The sequence below is a fragment of the Anoplophora glabripennis genome, unplaced genomic scaffold (genome assembly GCF_000390285.2).
Source record: "Anoplophora glabripennis isolate ALB-LARVAE unplaced genomic scaffold, Agla_2.0 scaffold747, whole genome shotgun sequence".
In the NCBI taxonomy this organism is placed as follows: Eukaryota; Metazoa; Arthropoda; class Insecta; order Coleoptera; family Cerambycidae; genus Anoplophora; species Anoplophora glabripennis.
Genome location: NW_019416878.1, coordinates 161,788 through 183,076, shown reverse-complemented (window position 1 = coordinate 183,076; position 21,289 = coordinate 161,788). Strand labels below are relative to the sequence as shown.

The following is a 21,289-nucleotide window of genomic DNA, read 5'->3' as shown; positions in this document are numbered from 1 at the left end:
CATCAACTTTGTCCCATTAAAATTGATGCCAACCACACCCAAGGGAATTACCACTAGGTCTGGTAGAAGGGTTCCATGGTGGCATCCATACTGGCAGGGGGTTGTGGGTTGTGTGGGTACACATGTCTGCATGTGACCTATTTTAAGAATCACGTTAAGAGCGCCAATCTGACGCCGGATCGGTCTTACAGTTGTAAGCAACAAAGAACAGACGATTCTGTAATGCCAGACACTATGGTTCCCGGAAGAGGGCCACGGCATATTGGCGCCAGGGACTAGATTCATATACCTACAAGAGACTCCAACGAACCCTCGTCCCGACAACATTTCTTTTCACTGCACTTTGTTTTCAATAAAAAATACTTTATTTTACCGTTGAGAGAGTTTCATTTTGCTGCTCACCGAAAGCAACCCTCAAGTTAATAGTTAATAGATAGTTTTTCTACAAGGGATTATAAGTCTACTTATTGTGTAGGTATGTACTTGTTTTACATATAAAAAATTGAATTATATCATTTGTATTATTAAAATAGTTATTTAAATATTTTTTGTATTGAAAACAAAAGGTAAAATAAATAATTTTTTCAACAACCTTTTGCCTGCTAATTAAAGGCATATAACAATTTTTTATTTAGAAGATTTCGAAGTGAATAAGAAATGCAAGAAACATTTTTATATAATTAAGAATTTATTAAGAAAATATCGAAATTTTTTATTTTCAAAGCATATTTCTGTATATTTTTTTATTTGAAATACTAGTTTCAGATGTTTTGGTTTTAATTTTCCTAAAGCTTGTTAGAAACTGGATGCCAGCATTCAATGGGACGGCGGTTATCGTTTGTTTGTTGATGTTACTGGCATGAGTGAGATCACCACGGCCGATGAAAGACGTCGAGTACCAAGGAAACGGGATACACTCGCTATCTAGCTGTCGGGTTATGCAGTTGTTAAAAGTCTAGAATAAAATTGTATTTGTTTTATTCTTTTTATTTAATTGNGTTCATATGAACTTTTTTACTTAGTTTTGATCATAGAATCGGCCTGTTCAGGGTTGGCAGCTAATTATGAGACACCCTGTAGAGTACTTCTTTCAACCAGAATAAACAGATACAAGAGGTAATAACAAAAATCATTTTTTAAAAAGAGTAAAATTAAAAGCTTCAAAATGCCATTTCTTTTAAAAGTTTTGGTATTTGTTTATCAGTATGTGTAATAAATTCTATTCTCAAGGAGAATTTCCGGAATAACATTCCTATGCAAAAATAAATAGTACTTGTGATCTCTTTGTAGTGGCTCTTGATTATAACAATTGGATAATCGGTAATCGTAATTAATTTGCGTCATTAAGTGTCTGATTATTATCGATAAAACAAAATAATTTACATTTAAAACTGGAAAGAAAATGTATTAAAATAGTGTCTATACGGCTTTGCCAATGTATACTTGTGGAACATACCAGTCAGTAACGAAAATGGCTGTTTCACTGTTAATACTGTCCATACTTGTAACATCAGTTCTCAGTCAAAGCTGTAACATTAGAGATACAGACGAGGGAAGTTTGTGCGTCTGCAACGCAAAATACTGTGACACTGTTCCAGAGTTGGATGTATCTACTGGAAAATATCAATTGTATTCTACCAGCAAGGCCAAATTAGGGTTCTACAGCACCACTGGATCTTTCGTCGAAAATACTGATGGAGAAGAAAGCTCCATCACTGTCGATCAAGATACGAAGCATCAAAGTATTATCGGATTTGGTGGGGCTTTCTCAGACTCTACAGGTATCAACATAAAGCTACTACCAGAAGAGGCTCAAAAAAATTTAATCGAAAGCTATTTTGGTAGGAGCGGTATCGAGTATAGTCTGTGCAGGGCTCCCATTGGTGGAACTGACTTTTCAACAAGAGGATATTCTTATGATGATGTCGAGGGGGACGACACGTTGGAACATTTTGCGCTTCAACAGGATGATTTAGATTATAAGGTACATTATCCTATTACTTAGATATGATCAGCAAGCACACATAGTGATACTACGAAAATACTGCGGTTGTATCGTGGATGCCTTATTTATATTACATCAATGTTATATGACGTTTCAGTTGATTATATCAAAACCATAAAATCAAACAATGATTCACACTTTCCAACACCAACTTGTATCTAATTTTGTAAAGGGTGTTAAAGGAAGAGCAAAAATTTTTAAAAGTAAAGACTATTTATTCCAAAACAATTTTTAAATATTCATCTAATGTCCGAAATACAGTGTTAAAGCTTTTGTGAAAAAAAAACTATTTTAGTTTATATCTTCCAAATTGTTTGACCAAAGCAATTTGGTATAAGGCATTACCTAATATTTGATTTGAACTTGGTTATGATAAATGAGATAAATTCAGGGTGCCAAAGTTTTCCTTAAAAATTGTTTTCTTTTATATCTTCCTAAGGGGTTGACCAAATGAATTCAGATTTGGTGCAGAGTATTACCTAATAATACATAATTTGATTATGATGATAATTAAGATAATTCAGGAGAGGACATTAATGTCTGAAAAGGTAGGGTAAATTGAATAGAAGAGGAGTTTTTGTATATTTTCGGTAGGACTCACCGTTTTTAAGAAAATTCCAAAAAAAAATAACTAAAACCCTTCTTGACGGTATGCACATGACAACACAAAATTTGACTTCCTATTTTTAATAAAATCGGAAAAGTACTATATCAAAATCAAATCAAATCATTTATTGGTGTCTATACATTAAAATGTTTACACAAGACAAAGAAAGAAAAACACGAAAGATACAACATATAAGCAATACTACACTACAGCTAAAAAAAACACATTCAGATAAATATAACGTAAACAACATAAAAAAGTGAATATTAGGAACATACTTTAAATATCTAAAAACTGGTCAGCAAGGAACTCATCAAAATTGTAAAACGCTTTTCTCTTAAGATATTTTCTAATTCTGGCCTTAAAACAGTCTGAATTTAGTGATCAAATCTCAGATGGAAGTCTATTATAGAATTTAATGCAAAAATAATTTGTGCCACATCTGGATTTCGCTAATCTATAAGATTTAGGGCTAACAATGTGTCACTCTCTTGTATGATGAACATGAAAATTTTCTTGTCGAACAAATCTATTCTGATTATTTTTTATATAAATGACGGCATTGTAAGAATATTTAGAAGTTTGAAGTGCTCCCGACAATCATCTCTGTATTTTATTCCAGCCATAATTCTAATACATTTACTTTGTAAACCAAAAATTTTATCACTGTCAGACGAATGACCCCAGTTCAAAATTGCATAAGTCATGGTGGCATGAAAAGTACCATAATATGCAGATATGAGTATAAGCTTAGATACTACACGATCCAAATTACGCAGTAGGAAAATATTCTTAGATAGACGTGCGGATAAATCATTGACATGTTTTTCCCAACTCAATTTACTATAATCCTATAAATTCGGAATTTATTGTGCATGATTTTGTTTTTAGGCTTCCGTAGCTGTCGTTAATGGTTGAATGATTTCCGGGCTGGTTGCCATGTCGTCGATTTACAACTCTTGACGTTTAGAGACACATATCGCTTTTTCTTCAGTTTCAGAGTGACTCCTGAAGAAGAGAGAGATATGTCAGTCGAAACGTCAATAGTTGTAAATCGACGACGTGGCAACTAGCCCGGAATCTTTATTGTTTTATTGTGTTGTAAAGTTTTTTAACGGTGCATGTTCATATCATTGAAACCAGTGCAGAAATGACACACATGCATTTTATGTATTGATGTTCCAATGGTAATGGACTTGAAACTCGTCGTCTATATGCTGAGGCTTATACTAATTCGTCCAGTTTCTCCTACTTGAGTATAATTTTCATAACACGCCCGGTTAGGCTAACCAGAATACACATGCTGTTGTTGAAGCCAGACATCAACCTTTAAATGTCTAGATTGACGTACTGGGATATATACCCAGTAAAGAATAGCCTTATGTACGAACTCTTATGAGTAAAATCTTCGGACAACATTGGTATTCGCGTGAGGCAAGGGGAACACACATTAATAAAGCACCCCAAAGGAAACAGAAGCCTACTACGTCCTCGTCGTTGTTCCTGGGTTCGGCAAAACGTAGCTTCTCCCAGAGCTGGGTAATTCCTGGTGAAAAAGTAATTAGCAATTACAATTCCCTTTTTTTCCTGTAATTGTAATTGTATTTAAGTACTTTTTTTATTAAAGTAATTTGGAATTGTAATTGCAGCAAAATTGTTATAGGAATTGTAATTTGTAATTATATTATTTGAATTATCGAATTACAAATTACTTCTATAAGTACAAATACTTTTTCAAATTACAATTACTTTTTCGAATAATTATAATTACTTTTAAGATCATGCGTATTGCGTAATTGCGTACAGACCTGCAGACTTCTATTATTTCATTTGAGGAAAGCCTTGTGCCGCGTGAACAATAAAAAGTGATTTGGCGAATTAACCTCAGAATTAACGGAGTACATTTTATTTTATTATAATTATTATTAATTTAGAAAATATACGAAGTAAAAATATGTTGTGTTACTGCTNCTATACATTAAAATGTTTACACAAGACAAAGAAAGAAAAACACGAAAGATACAACATATAAGCAATACTACACTACAGCTAAAAAAAACACATTCAGATAAATATAACGTAAACAACATAAAAAAGTGAATATTAGGAACATACTTTAAATATCTAAAAACTGGTCAGCAAGGAACTCATCAAAATTGTAAAACGCTTTCCTCTTAAGATATTTTCTAATTCTGGCCTTAAAACAGTCTGAATTTAGTGATCAAATCTCAGATGGAAGTCTATTATAGAATTTAATGCAAAAATAATTTGTGCCACATCTGGATTTCGCTAATCTATAAGATTTAGGGCTAACAATGTGTCACTCTCTTGTATGATGAACATGAAAATTTTCTTGTCGAACAAATCTATTCTGATTATTTTTTATATAAATGACGGCATTGTAAGAATATTTAGAAGTTTGAAGTGCTCCCGACAATCATCTCTGTATTTTATTCCAGCCATAATTCTAATACATTTACTTTGTAAACCAAAAATTTTATCACTGTCAGACGAATGACCCCAGTTCAAAATTGCATAAGTCATGGTGGCATGAAAAGTACCATAATATGCAGATATGAGTATAAGCTTAGATACTACACGATCCAAATTACGCAGTAGGAAAATATTCTTAGATAGACGTGCGGATAAATCATTGACATGTTTTTCCCAACTCAATTTACTATAATCCTATAAATTCGGAATTTATTGTGCATGATTTTGTTTTTAGGCTTCCGTAGCTGTCGTTAATGGTTGAATGATTTCCGGGCTGGTTGCCATGTCGTCGATTTACAACTCTTGACGTTTAGAGACACATATCGCTTTTTCTTCAGTTTCAGAGTGACTCCTGAAGAAGAGAGAGATATGTCAGTCGAAACGTCAATAGTTGTAAATCGACGACGTGGCAACTAGCCCGGAATCTTTATTGTTTTATTGTGTTGTAAAGTTTTTTAACGGTGCATGTTCATATCATTGAAACCAGTGCAGAAATGACACACATGCATTTTATGTATTGATGTTCCAATGGTAATGGACTTGAAACTCGTCGTCTATATTCTGAGGCTTATACTAATTCGTCCAGTTTCTCCTACTTGAGTATAATTTTCATAACACGCCCGGTTAGACTAACCAGAATACACATGCTGTGGTTGAAGTCACACATCAGCCTTTAGTTCAAATGTGTAGATTGACGTACTGGGATGTATTCCCAGTAAAGAATAGCCTTATGTACGAATTCTTATGAGTCAAATCTTTGGACAACATTGGTATTAGCGTGAGGCAAGGGGGACACACGTTAATAAAGCACCCCAAAAGAAATAGAAGCCTACTACGTCCTGGGTTCAGCAAAACGTAGCTTCTCCCAACGAAAGTCTCGTTCTCACCAGGTTATGCGGTTTCGAAGTTATAGAGTTATTGAAGAATGTGAGTTTAAAGCTCAAGAAGCATGCATGACTCGAACATACTATATTTCATTTACTGCAACGCGCATAAGTCTCTTTCTTACCGGGTTCTGGGGTTTTAGGGTTATGGCATTTTGAAGTTATGGGGTTAAGGGGTTCGAGGTGTTAAGGGGTTATGGGATTATTGGGATTGTGTTGTCAATGGATAGAGGATTTATTGCGTTTTTGGACCTATTTTTTGAGGTTATGAAAAATCCTGACGTGATTGGGGAATTTGGATTCAGCGACCTCGAAAACATATGGTAGACATAGTCAGACAGTGGAGCTGTGTAATATAAGAATATCGATAAATAATAATTATTTAGTTTATGATGGTTCTCTAAATTGTTTCCCAAAATTTTCAGAATGAATTTATATAAACTATTTTCCGAAGTGAATCAATACATCCCTTTAAAACGGCTTGACAGATACTAAAATATTTTAGCGTTATTTTAAAGTCGTTCAAGATATCGTATTTGATATCGAAATAAATTCTGAATGTATTAACAAAAATGTCCGTTTTGGACGTTAATATCCCTGGAGGCATTAAATCCGAAATACTAATTTATAAAATCAAAAATATCTCCCCATCTTTTTTATTCAAAAAAGTCCAATATTTCATATTTTGTTTCTAAAAGTATATACGAGGCTTGAAAAAATGTTAGAAATGATTATTATATTATTTCTGAAAAATCCTCTCGCTAGAAAATTTGAAACATGTCTGATGAATACTTGAGAAATTATTAAGGAAAAACCATATTTTATTTTTCACTTTGACACCCGTTTATTATGCGACTTGGGATATGCACTGTAGAAAAAATCGGTGTGAGTGAAAGCAATGAAAGGTTCGGAGTGAAATTATTAAGTATATTTTCACTCAATATTGGGTATTTTGAGCATTTTACTCATTTGTGATTATATTTAAACTAAAACTTAGTACTTTCACTCAAATATAGGTACCGCATAAATAAATTCTTCACGTAAACTCGTATTTGGTGCGCTTATCATTACTGAGAGAGTTTAAATGTATACTAATGTCGAATAATTTGAATGGCGCCGTGAAGATGGCACCACTTACATATTGCTTCTGTAATCTCAACCACAGTAGATAGAGGCCCGTTAGATGTTCCAGAAAAGCGTGATCGCCAGGAGAACAAGTCATAGCTACAGTGACTCTATACAAGACAGTGGCGACAATAGCAATTAAACCCCGCCCATCCGCCATGTTGCATCCAATGTCAAATTAAAAGTAACTTAACAAAAAATAAATTAAGTACAATAGTATTTTTCTTATAAATTTTACGCACAGATTTTAAGCAAATAACTACCTTGGAAAGTGATTTTAAATAATGTATAAATGTAGAATCTACTTGTGCAATAGGGGAGGATAAATATACAATAATATCAACTATTGGTTTTTATTTTCTAGGCAAGTAAAATTAAGCACACCTACATTACACAATTAAATTTATTAGGGCTATATTACAAAAACAAATACTTAATACTAGTGATAGTATCTGTTACAATAAATGTCCAGCAACACTTTTACTTGCAAGCTTTTTTTATGCTTTTTAATATTTTTTGGAAGCTATTTTTAATCAGAACATAATAAATCTTTTAACAATTTTATTTTTGATCTGATGACAATTTGGTACCTACATCTAAATTTAAACCAGACATTTCATTTAAGAAAAACTCTTTTAAATTTAAGTTTTGTGAAGATACAATCGCAAAATTTTTTGAAATAATGCTTTCCATCTACAAAAAGAAACAAAATATCGCTTCATTGCAAAAAAATTTTCTAAATCTCTAAATGCGCTAAATTTTGAAAATGTTTTATAAATATGCGTTTTAGAACCAACTGCATGTACACAGTTTGTGCAAGTTTTTGATGTTTTAACGATACTTTAAGCAATATATGCATGCGTACACATTATAAAGAGAATTTAATTAGAGTAAATGCCGGTAGCAAATAACAGTAATTCCACAAATAATCTTTAATTTTCTGTATAACTATCCCTTAGCACAGAATACCCAATATTGTATCACTAATATTCACCAAAATTAAAATAAAACAATACAAATATTGAATAACACCATAAAAATGAAGAATTTGACACTGGATGCAACATGGCTAAAATCGCGTGGACCAATTTAAAATTGTCGCCACTGTCTTGTATAGAGTTACTGTAGTCTTAGCCGGCGCCGGCGGGTCTCAGCCAGGACAGGAGGAGGCCCCCCGAAGTGAATTAATTTCAACACTGTATATTCTAATTAATCATTTCAGTGATTCATTTTTGCACTCAATATTTAGTTAATTAAAAACCAAGTCTGAGTAAAAAATGACTCAATTATAGTTAAATTTAAATCATATTAGAGAAGAAGTCAACTCTAAATAGATTTCATATATTCAGAATACAATTAAAAGTCGCTCAACTGATAATTAGCAGTAACTTGGATTTGAGTAAAACCAGGGATGGGCAGGTAGACAATCGCGACGTAGAAAATACAATTGTCTACGCGTAGACAATAACCTAGGTGTAGACATAATTTGGAAGTATCGACAATGTAGACAATGTCAACAATTAATAGTGGTATATAATTTAATAAAATATTACTTTATTGTTTAAAACATCTTTAACCCTATAGTAAGTGTAACAAAATAAAAATTCACATTATAAATTGCTGATTGACAGAATAAAAGAAAATTAACAATTTACTAAAAATATTTTAAATTTTTTTTCATTTTGACTGCTGATTGTTTGACTGCATATTCACGACGATAAATAAATACGATCTACCACAAAAAAAAAACTTTTTGGTTTTTGAGTTACAGGTCTACAAAGTTGTCAAAAATAAAACTAATTTACTTAATAACTGCATAACCCTTTTACCGATCGCGTTAAAATTTGGGACATTTATTTGGACCATTATGGCATATGATTTATTAAAGCTTTAGTCAAATCGATATACTGGATGTTAGTTTTCTCCGGTTACCTCTCCCTTTTAGCTGCCGAAACTTTTACAGTGGTTATACTTTTTTTAAACGGGCANGTCTATATTACAAAAACAAATACTTAATACTAGTGATAGTATTTTGTTACAATAAATGTCCAGCAACACTTTTACTTCCAAGCTTTTTTTATGCTTTTTAGTATTTTTTGGAAGCTATTTTTAATCGGAACATAATAAATCTTTTAACAATTTTATTTTTGATCTGATGACAATTTGGTACCTACATCTAAATTTAAACCAGACATTTCATTTAAGAAAAACTCTTTTAAACTTAAGTTTTGCGAGGATACAATCGCAAAAATTTTTGTAAAAATACTTTACATCTACAAAAAGAAACAAAATATCGCTTCATTGCTAAAAAGTTCTCTAAATCTCTAAATGCGTTAAATTTTGAAAATGTTTTATAAATCTGCGTTTTAGAACCAACAGCATGTACACAGTTTGTGCAAGTTTTTGATGTTTTAACGATACTTTAAGCAATATATGCATGCACACATTATAAAGAGAATTTAATTAGAGTAAATGCCGGTAGCAAATAACAGTAATTCCACAAATAATCTTTAATGTTCTGTATAACTATCCCTTAGCACAGGACACCCAATATTGTATGACTAATATTCAGCAAAATTAAAATAAAACAATACAAATATTGAATAACGCCATTAAAATGCTCCTGACACATGACACATCACAGATAAATTTTGACACTGTCTTGTATAGAGTTACTGTAGTCTTAGCCGGCGGCGGCGGGTCTCAGCCAGGACAGGAGGAGGCCCCCCGAAGTGAATTAATTTCAACACTGTTGTATATTCTAATTAATCGTTTCAGTGATTCATTTTTGCACTCAATATTTAGTTAATTAAAAACCAAGTCTGAGTAAAAAATGACTCAATAATAGTTAAATTTAGATCATATTAGAGAAGAAGTCAACTCTAAATTAATTTCATATATTCAGAATACAATTAAAAGTCGCTCAATTGATAGTTAGCAGTAACTCGGACTTGAGTAAAACTCACTCATTTCTGATGCAATAGTTTAACTCAGTTGTAACTCATACTAATAGAGCGAGAATTTTACACAATCGGATGTGGACAGAAGTTGATATATTATTGAGTAAAATTGAGTGAAAGAGTGATTTTTTTTTACAGTGTAGGTCTGTTAGGTTAAATCCACTTATTTTCACCTAAGGAATCTCTGGTATCATTTCATCATTTCTTCATTTAAATACACCCTGTATATCAACGTCAAGCATAATAACTTCGTATGTTCAATCTGAAATAATTTATCAGTTAGCGTACACTAATCTCTATATTATTTTATTCTAGATTCCCTTTATGTTACAAGCAAAGGAGTTGAGAAACAACAATATTAAACTGTTTGCCTCTGCCTGGACACCGCCAAAATGGATGAAAACGAACAACGATTGGTATGGCACTGGCAGTCTTAAAGAAGAATACTATCAACTTTGGGCCGATTACACTTTGAGGTTTTTCGAAGAGTACGAAAAGCGTAACATCTCCTTCTGGGGTATGACTACGCAGAATGAGCCTAGTGCTACGGGCTGGTCGCCCTCACAAATGGTAAGTGCCTCCTATGGGAGAATGTATTAGTATAATATTTAAATAATTAAATATTCATTAATGCAGATTTCTGCTGCTCATTTCTAGCAACGCAAAACCCCAGCCGACGATTTTATATTACTATAATATTGTTTTTTCATGATCAGTAAGTTATGCCGACATTCATTATAGAAATTATAGAAAATATTTGTTTTTTTTTAATATTACTTAGATACTTACTAATTTTCTTACAAAATACTGGGTGATTCAGTCCGGTATTCGCGGCCCTGAATCTCTTTTATTTTAACAAAACAAACCCTATATATTTTTAAATCGCCGTTCAAATGACATTATTAGATTGTCTCCATGGTAATATATGTCAAAATTGCTATAGTCAACTGTTTTTTGTTCAAATGGCACACTACGTATATTTTTTCCAATTCTGGAAAATATTTTTTTCTGCGTTCAGCTATGTAAGGAAGTCTATAATTTCATTAGAAATATTGCTAGAAAAACAGCAAAAAAGATGTACGCTACCTTTAGTATTATTCTGAAAAATGATAGCTAGCTGCGGAAACAGGTTATGTTTTTAAAGTACTTAAACATATTTTATTTTTAATACAATGATAATAATATAACAAACTAAAATAATACGTATTTCAAATGTTTAAACTGACCTCCATTTGCTTCCAAACTCAGAATAGCTCTATTTATCTCTCTCTCTTTCTACAAACACATTCTAGTTTCTTTATTTAATTCTCCGACATACTCTTATTCTGTTTTTAAGGTCGTCAATATCATTTAAAGGCGAAGAGTAAACTTTTTCTTTTAGGTAAGGTCAAAGAAATAAATCTATAGGAGTGAGATCCGCAGATCTAGCAGGCCATTTAACATCTTTATCGAATGTTCTTCATCTCTTGCCCTTCTGAGTTTAAAAACTCTTCTTTTCTTTTGAAAACTTCCATCTGCCGCCAAATTCCTGGCTAACTTTTCGAAAATTTTTTCTGATGGAAGTTGTCTCTGCGGGAAACGATGTTGGCACCTATAAATACCTGGCAGCTTTAGCGTTCTTTCAGCCTTCTCCATAAATTAAAAATATATCTAGTTTTTCTTAGTTACTGTAAGTAAGTATTCATGTTATAATTATTAGTTATAGATATAATAGGTAGGTACAAAATGTCAATTATTTTGACAAACCGTTATTTAGAAACGTTAAAATTCAGTTGTTTCCGCAGCTGGCTATCATTTTTCAGAATAAAGCTAATGAAAGTAGGGTTCATCTTTTTTGCTGTTTTTCTAGCAATATTTCTAATGAAACTATAGACTTCCTTATACAGCTGAACGTAGAAAAAAAATATCTTCCATAATTGATAAAAAAATATATGGTGTGCTATTTGAACAAAAACAGTTGACTATAGTAATATGTTACCATGGAGACGATCTAATAATGTCATTTGATGAGTTTGAGCGGAGATTGAAATATATATAGGGTTTGTTATAGCTATTTGTTAAAATAAAAGAGATTCGAGACCGCGAATATCAAACCGAATCACCCAGTATATCTCATGAACCTCTAAATCTGTGAAAATAAAATTTTAAACATGAAGTAAAGTCCTAGACAGATTTTAAATATAATATAATTAAAATATTTATTAACCAGTGTTATCAAATAATAATTTTACAATAAAAATAAATAAATAACAAATGTGATAAGATAAGTAAATAACAAATGTGATAAAATAAGTAAATAACAAATGTGATAAAGCATGAAATGTCCATAGAGATAAATGTAATTTAAGATAAGCTTTACATTGTTATCAGATCAGTTTGTATTATCTTAGACGTCAGTTTCTCACTCTTTAATGGTTGCGGCGTTTTTCGGTATAATGATATTATAAAATGGTCTGTCTCTTTTAAATTTATTTTCTCTCTTTTTTATTGTGTCCATTCAACGTTTAAAAAGCATATTATTTTCTGATGCATTACTTTGATGTGTTATTTTTGCACATAATGTTATTACATTATGTACATGGCACATCAATCATTTATCAAAATTCTACAAGAGTAACAAATTAGTTAGTTATCACAATTTCATGATAGGATCATATTTTTATTAAAATGATTTGACCCTAATATAAATCCAAAAACGCATACTAAAGGACCACGCACACAGTTAATGAACATCGGTAACCCATCAAATTGTATGATAATGAAATATGTCATAGTTTGAGATGTCATGATCAAAAGTTGTCATGGGTCCAAGACCAAAAGATGATTACTTATCGAGATAAGCGACATAGTCTTTGTTTACGGAAAGCCGTATGGCTCTCTCTCTATATCTTTCTCTCTGAGAGAAACAAGGCGAATTCCTTGATCATAAAGTCCTTTATTTCAAGTTTTATGAGCTTTGGAAAACATGTTTTTATAGCTGATGTAGGTTACCGTAATTATTATCTTATCATTAACGATTAACATTAATCTACAGTTATGTTTACCTTATGTCCATTTTTATTTTACCTCTGTACTTTCTTACTCTCCATCAGTTTGTTTTTAAAGTATGCCTGTATTTTCTTCTGTCTACATTTTCTTTTTCCATGCGCTCTTTCACTTTCAGTTCGCTTTTTTACTTTGCACCTGCTCTTTTAGTTTTCGTCCGCTTTTTATTACTATTTGTCCGTATTTTTTGATCTCTTATTAACGTTACACCTGCTATTCTTGTCTCACTTTTTTACGCCGGATTTTTATTTTTTTTTTACTTTGCGCGTGCTTTACTTTACTCGCTTGTTTATTCTTTACGACTGCGTTTTTTCTTTGTGCCTATATTTTTTGACATTCCGTATGTCATTTTTGCCTAGTCTCTTTTATTATTATGACTATGTATAAGCGCCATGAGACTCGCTTACTTTCAATGTCGCTTATCTCGATAAGTATTCATTTTTGGGTCTTGGGCCTGTGATAACTTTGGATCAGGACAATTTGACGGGTTGCCGATTTCCATTAACTGTATTCGTGGTCCTTTGGTATACTGGTTTGGAAGGTTATTTAGAACAGCGATATCAGCAAGTCATTTTAAAGTTGCAATATCGTCCGAATTGGGCTAAGCTGAACAAGGAACACCCTGTAGATGTCTGCTATCATTCATATTAACAATAACTATTGTTCACTGAAATTTATTGTCTATGTGTATACATCTGTATAATTATTCATAATGAATTATACTTGCGTACAATTATAAAAATAGGTAATAATTAAATTTTTAGTAATTGCACAGAATTATTGGATATATTGTACTCATTTTTTGACATTTATTTGACAAATTTTGTTAAAACATACCCAGATAGTAAGCCATCAATTTTTCACATTGCTTCATATTTTTAATTCTGTAATGGCTTATGACCACATTTTTTTTTTCAGAATAAATGGATAGGCGCGAATTTGGGACCAACTATAAGAAATTCAGCATTCAGCGACTTAAAAATTATGATACATGACGACGGCAGGCACGCGTTTAGCAATCTATCATTGGTAAGATTTATCTTTTCGTTAATGTAAGTACCTACAGGGAAAAAAATGTTTTAAAAATTATGTCCAGAAGATGTTTATTAATTGTTGAAAAAATGTAGTCTCGATGAAGACGGTACAAAATAGTGCTGGCAACTGAAATCGGTTTTTTGGATAGTCGGTTAACCGGTTTCGGATAATTCGGATTTTTACGAAATCCGAAAACCGGTTATTCGGTTATTCGATTCTTCAAATATCCGATTATTCAAATAACCGATTATTCGATAATTTACTTAATTTTTTTTTATTTTTAGACATCGATTTGTCCGATTGCAATTGACCTTTTTTTTGGAGATCGATTTCTTCGTAAACAAATTTGACTTCCAGATTTTTGTAAAGATCTTTTTTTTTAGACATCAATTTCTCCGGGTCTGTCTTTGTAAAGCACCGGTTTTCAGATATCCGGTTTTGGCTATTCAAGTAACGGTTTATTCGAATAACCGGTTTTAGCAACTATTCGACTAACCGGTTTTATCTGAAATCGGTTTTTACAGAACCCGGTTAACCGGTTTCACTTTTTTCCGGTTTTTGCCAGAACTAGTACAAAATAATTACTTTTTCTTATTCATATTCGCAAAAATTTTAAAGAAATTTACATTTGTCATTAAAAAACCTTTTGCTTTCAGCAATGATAGCAGAAAATAATTATTAAATATGAAAATTGGATATAAGAGTACGAGTATAATTAGAAATGTGTGTATTAATATTTGTATAATGTCGAATTTATTTTAATAGCGAAATGCAACACAAGACGTGGTAAAACTGAAAATTAAAAAGGTTTGTCTTTGCAACTCTCAGTTTTGAGATGCATGATGTTTTAAAAAATCATGGCGTCACTGGTACAAAAAGCAAGAAAATTTTCAGCAATTTTTTAATTCGAAAAGTATATTGAGGCACAAGGAAGATATTAAATGCCACTTAGAAAATTGTTAATTTCTATTAGGTATATATTTTTAGTAAATTCTTACATGTTCTGAAAGTTCTGCTGATCTTTCGTTATTTTTGTGATGCTCAAAATAGTTTCTATGCACGCATGGAATTTACAGTTTTTGGTTTTTCATAAATGTTGCTTTAAGTAGGGTTTACGAAGCAGATTTGACCATTCAGCGACTCAAAATTGCTTTCTGTCCGAAACGATTCAAATAAAATCTAGACGGCTTGGATTTAGGACCAATTTTATCATACTTTTAAATTACCTCTCGATAAAGCTGGAGTAAAAATTGTTATTATACAGAGTGTACCAAAACAAAATCTCCGAACTCACTTGCTGTTTAGAAATTCTTACTGTTTTGGTTTCTACATTAAAACAAATTGTGGACTTTAATATTATTATTATTATTATTAAAGTTTATTTCATTTTAGTTGCTAGAAAATGAAAAAACAATGAGTTATGCTGACGGAGGTGCAGTTCATTGGTATGCAGATTATATGATACCAGCTTCTAGTTTGCAGATTTTCAACATTGACAAGGAAGACTGGTTCTTCATATCCTCAGAAGCATGTAATGGTAACTAAGTGTTTTTATACGACAATACCTTTATTAAATGTCTTTAATATAAGACATTATAATTTAGGGAGATATTAAGAAATTAAATTAAGAAATCGCCCATTCTGTTCGCAGGATATCTAGCTATTTTTGGCATGGACAAAGCTGTAAGGAAAGGTAGCTGGCCCAGAGGGGAGAACTATACTAACGATATATTGGACGTAAGTATCTGAAGATAAATAACATTAAAATATAAATTTGCAGATAAAATGTAGCAAAACAAATTACTACTTTTTTGCAAATGCAAATTCTCTAACGTTTCTAAATTTTTAACTAACTAACACATCTGATAAGATGAAGGAAACATATTTTATACTTTAGTTTATTATGCAGGATGTTCCAATATACGCATAAAAGACACGTACCATACACTCGACCAAGCAATGCAACAAACTCACTCACACACGCACAAACGACAATGAAATGCACGGGCAAAAAGCAAAAAACCTGGATTGTTCGCCGGCACGCTAGGCCGACAGTGCAGGCATTAAGGTGTCGCTACATACGTATCGAAGAAATTGATCGATGCGAAGCTTCAGTTCGTAGGTAGTAGATATGTACATGATATTATACAATGACAATGATAGTAAGATTACTAAAATGTGAAATTGTTGATGCTTCGCCTCCATTAATAAAAATAATTACAAACTTCAACTATTTTAGATATACGAACCTCGGTAAATGTTGAACGGTCATTTTCATTTTAGAAATGGGTATTTACCGCGGAATACTTTGGGCAACTGCTAATTATTTTTTTACAATCGCTTTCCTTATGAGTAAGAAATTATTATTTTGTTAACTTTTACTGATTCATGATGATTTTTGATTCATACTATTATGCAAGTGCTTACATATTTTATTATAATGCAAAGAGTGCAGTTATAAGAAGGCAATGGTTGTGTCATGTTTGAATAAAATTACATAAAAGAGAACGCGGCCTAAAGCCAACCCCGTACCACGTTGCAGCTGCTTCAGCATTTCCGATGTCTAGTTATCATGCATGTGGTAGATAAGGTTATTATTTTCTTTTCCATGATTATTAAATAAAATTAGTTTTGATATAATTTTAGCAAAACATTCTTATTAGAAGATTTATGTCAGTGAAGATATGCAGCCCCTTCTGCCACATCGTCTTTACTTTTGGGGATAGTTTAATGTTCTCTAAAAATTTTACAATTTCATCTTTGTTCAGAATCTGGAGCAAGGCGCAGTTGGTTGGGTTGACTGGAACATGGTCCTGAATGAGGAAGGTGGCCCCACCTATATCGACAACTATGTCGATTCTCCAATTTTAGTCAACGCAACCTTGCAGGAGTTTTACAAACAGCCAATGTTCTACGCTTTGGGACATTTCTCAAAGTTTGCAGTTCCCGACTCCGTTAGATTGGAAACCACTGTGGAAGACTTGGACGATGTGAGAGCAATGGCATTCTTGAGACCAGACAATTTAATAGCACTGATTATATCTAACAGGTGAGCTTGAACGTCTGCAAACTGATATGCTCTATGTATTGATATACAGGATTTTGATTTATAATTAAAAAATATTTTTATTTTGTAATTCCTTTGTTTCATAAAACGTTTAATTGAAATTTTAGTTAAAAAATCGAATAGTTGGATTACAACTATTTCTATAATATAAATTTGAAAAATCCGACAGAATTAAATATTTTGGTAAATTCACGAAAAGATGATTTTAACTAAAAATATGAATAAAATATATTATAATTAAACTAGTCACATAAAAATTGTAACCAGTATTAATTAGCATTTATCAATATTTAAATTAAGTAAATTTTCGGTATGTTTACTGCGTTCGCAAATGCAAATTTCGGCTCTTTTAATAAAAAAAATACATTGTAATATTTCAGATTACAACCAGGTTCATAAACAAACCATATATTTAATAACAATCAAAAAAATATTAGGGACATTTAAATTAGAATGCTAATTTGGATTTTAGACGTTACGCGGAGACATATTTGAATCACATCACGTATTTAAAGAAGTTGCAATATCTGTCAAATAAATGGAAATTTTATAAGAGTGAAATAAAAAACAAAAGAAATCAATGTTTACTCTAAAAAGCACATTAATACAAACCATGGACTTGAACAAAAAAAATAGGGGGATATATTAAACTATACTTATGCGAACATTTTTTAAATAACATGATGTTGTTTCTTAAACTCCTTCTGATAATGCGGTCACATGTGCCAGAAATTATGTATGTATTTATCAGACACATGTCTTATCGTGTAGATGGTGCATATACGTTATGTTTTCAGACAAACGGAACACCATTTGGACTATTCGATATGTTCGCTGAGGGGACGGTAAATTTAAACTCATTTAAGAAAACGAATTTATCTGAATATACGAACACCATTTAACACCTCAAGCAACTTCCGCCATATACTACTTTCTGCATTTATAAAAAAAAGTGAAATTTGTGCACAATGGGTAACATGTGGAAATTTAATAGATATGTATCACGCGTAAAACGTTTAGTAGATAGTATTTTGGAGATATAGTCATGTCATTTATCATATTTATACATCTGTGCATCATGTGTATGACACAATTCGGAACTATAAATTTTGTCCTGATAACCTGCAAATAATTCAAACATTTATGTGACCGCATCATCTGGAATCGGCTTCATAAAAATATATATTTTTTGGAATAGTACTAAAACTGTACCCTTCACGTAATTCACTTAATCGATTACACCAGTTAAATTTATTATAGCTAATCGTTTCAAGCTTGCAAGTTACAAAGTTGTTTGGAAACAAATCTAATAGATTAATAGAACCTTTAGATATAATAGTATTTTGGAACAAATGTTATGTTATTAATAATACGTTATTTGGGGACAGCTGTGAATATTAGCAATAAGTACGAAAAATATTTATAAAAAAATACTTAGACAGACGACTGAATGAAAATGCTGTGGACATTTAAAAATTAATTATTATTAGAATGTCAGCAACGAAATTTGAAAAGATTTTATTTGTGTTTTGAGTATTTTAAATTACTTTCCACTACACCTACAAAATTTCACCATTACGACAATTACTTACGTAAATTTATATATGGTCTACAGTAGGGATAAAAACTTACCTAATGTTTGTATTGACTATGTTAAAATAACTTGTTCACTATGTAGTATGTAGTTATTCATAAAAATACAACACACATTGTGACGACAAAATTAAGGTCTCTAAAAAATTACACCAAACTGATTACCTATGAAAATCAGTTAATTTTTAAACAACAAAGTTTTCTGCGAATATAGATTTAAAAAATATATTTCCACTTGATTGGAAACAACCAAAGGTGTGCCCAATTTTTAAGAATGGCAACAAAGTGAATATTGAAATTATCGTCCTATATCCATCATTTCCAACTTTTCTGAAATTTTTGAAATTATACTGTATAATCGTATATACAATGTTATTAGAGGTCAGTTAGTGGTAGAACAGCACGGTTTTATGATGAACAGGTCCACTGTTAAAAATTTGATAGTATTTACTCAATTTGTATCTGATACTTTAGATAAAGTGACCGCCTTTATCTGGACGCTATTTATACAGATTTTGCAAAAGCATTTAACAGATTTGATCACCAAATCCTTTTAAAGAAACTTGTTGAATTTGGCTTTAATAGCAACGCGTTATCACTATTTAAATCATACTTAAATAATAGAGTCCAATTTGTTTCATATAATGGGTTTGTGTCATTGAATTACTTTGCAACTTCAGGAGTCCCTCAGGGCTCAAACCTAGGGCCTTTATTATTTCTAATTTTTATTAACGACATTTGTCAAGTAGTTGACTGCAATAAGCTATTATTTGCTGATGATATGAAAATCTTTACATCGATTTATTCCATAGGTGATTGCTTAAAATTAGAGAAGTCTTTAACCAATTTGCAAACTTGGTGTTCAAATAATAAATTACATCTTAATATACCCAAATGTAAAATTGTTTCTTATACCAAGAAGAGACTACCTATTATTTTTGAATATGTTATTACTGACATTGCACGTTCTCGCTATGAAACCGTTAAGGACCTTGGTGTACTTTTTGATTATAGTTTATCTTTTCGGGAACACATATTCACTAAAATAAATGAGGCAGCAATATGGTATGGCTTCATATTAAGAAACTGTAGAAACTTTAGCAACATTAAAACTTTAAATACATGATATTATTCATTTGTCACTAAATTAGAATATGGTTCCATCATTTGGAATCCATATTATAAGTGTTATAAAATCAGTATTGAAAGAATTCAGAAAGTTTTTAAAATTTTTGTATTTTAAAGAAGTTGGAAATTATCCAGAATTTGATACTCGATACAATACGTTGCTGACAAGGTTTGATATTACCAGTTTAGACGTAAGAAGAAAATGTTCTTCACTGTCTTTTTTATACAAAATATTACAAAACAGTGTTGATTGCTCTGTTTTTCTGTCTCAAATTCAGTTTAATAAAACGAATCTTACTTTAAAATCACCTTTATATGTAATGTGTTGTAACTTTAATAAATTATGCCACTTGTGTGACATTCATTTTGATAATTTTGAGCGTATATTGGCTGTTGCTATACAATTACTAAATCAGGAACGTATCTTTTGATGATATGTGGATTATCTTTGTATTTCTTTTTGTATACCTAATTATTTCGCAATGAATGTACTAAGTATGTATTGTATCTGTATTTAGATTAAGTAACTATTTATAATTTTTAGAAGTAAAATAAAATTGCTCTGTAAATGGGGTAACTGTTGAGCAATAAAGATATTATTATTACTATTACTATTACTATTAANAACATATGGTTTACAGTTTGGATATTAAAATAACTTGTTAACTTGTTCACAATGCAGTTATTCATAAAAAAACGATACACATTATGACGACAAAAGTAAAGTGTAAAAATTACACCAAACTGATTACCTATGAAAATCAATTAATTTTTAAAAAACAAAGTATTCCGCGAATATAGATTTAAAATTACAAATTTACTGTTTTTGTTATAGTGGCAGCGAGAAGACTAGTATCCGCATACAGAATAGCCAGGGACAGACCGCTGCGATACAAATAGAAGCCAACTCTATCAACACAGTGTTGTACAGTTAGATGGTAGTAATTGAAATGTAACATAGTGTAATAAGTGTAATACGGTGAAAAATAATAATGCAAAGAAAGTAAATATTTAAAAAAGTAAATTGTGTTTTTTCTTAACAACCTTACTTAATCGATCCACCTTTATTTTTTTAACTCAATAAATATTGTTTTAAAACAAACAAAATATTACCCAGCAAAATATTTTTATTTAGTCTGGCGCTTCATTATTTATTGTTCTTTATATGATTTGTTTAATTCACTGTTTTTTATCCATTTAATTCGTTAAACATACTAAGATATAAAATAGCTTTTTATAACTTAACCGTTATTGGATATTAAAAAATATATATTTGTTTAGAAAAAATACAATAAATACGTTTACATGATAAAATATAGACTTTTTATGTTATTGTTAATTTAAACT

General features: G+C 31.2%; 1 protein-coding gene across 1 annotated transcript; it reads left to right on the top strand.

The window, feature by feature from the left end:
• Positions 1-1,431: 1,431 nt before the first annotated feature.
• LOC108910803 (putative glucosylceramidase 3) lies at positions 1,432-20,966 on the top strand. Its single transcript, XM_023455621.1, has 7 exons — positions 1,432-1,984; positions 10,390-10,644; positions 14,038-14,148; positions 15,547-15,691; positions 15,806-15,891; positions 16,923-17,203; positions 20,778-20,966. The coding sequence occupies exons 1-7, from the start codon at positions 1,436-1,438 to the stop codon at positions 20,875-20,877; spliced, it is 1,527 nt and encodes a 508-aa protein (XP_023311389.1). The 5' UTR covers positions 1,432-1,435; the 3' UTR covers positions 20,878-20,966.
• The last annotated feature ends 323 nt before the right edge of the window (positions 20,967-21,289 follow it).

Bases quoted from the DNA above. Each gene is read 5' to 3' on its own strand.
- LOC108910803 (XM_023455621.1), top strand. From the start codon at position 1,436: ATGTATACTTGTGGAACATACCAGTCAGTAACGAAAATGGCTGTTTCA. The intron at 15,892-16,922 runs GTAAGTATCTGA...ATCTTTGTTCAG, and splicing joins ATACTAACGATATATTGGAC to AATCTGGAGCAAGGCGCAGT. The intron at 17,204-20,777 runs GTGAGCTTGAAC...TTTTTGTTATAG, and splicing joins GCACTGATTATATCTAACAG to TGGCAGCGAGAAGACTAGTA.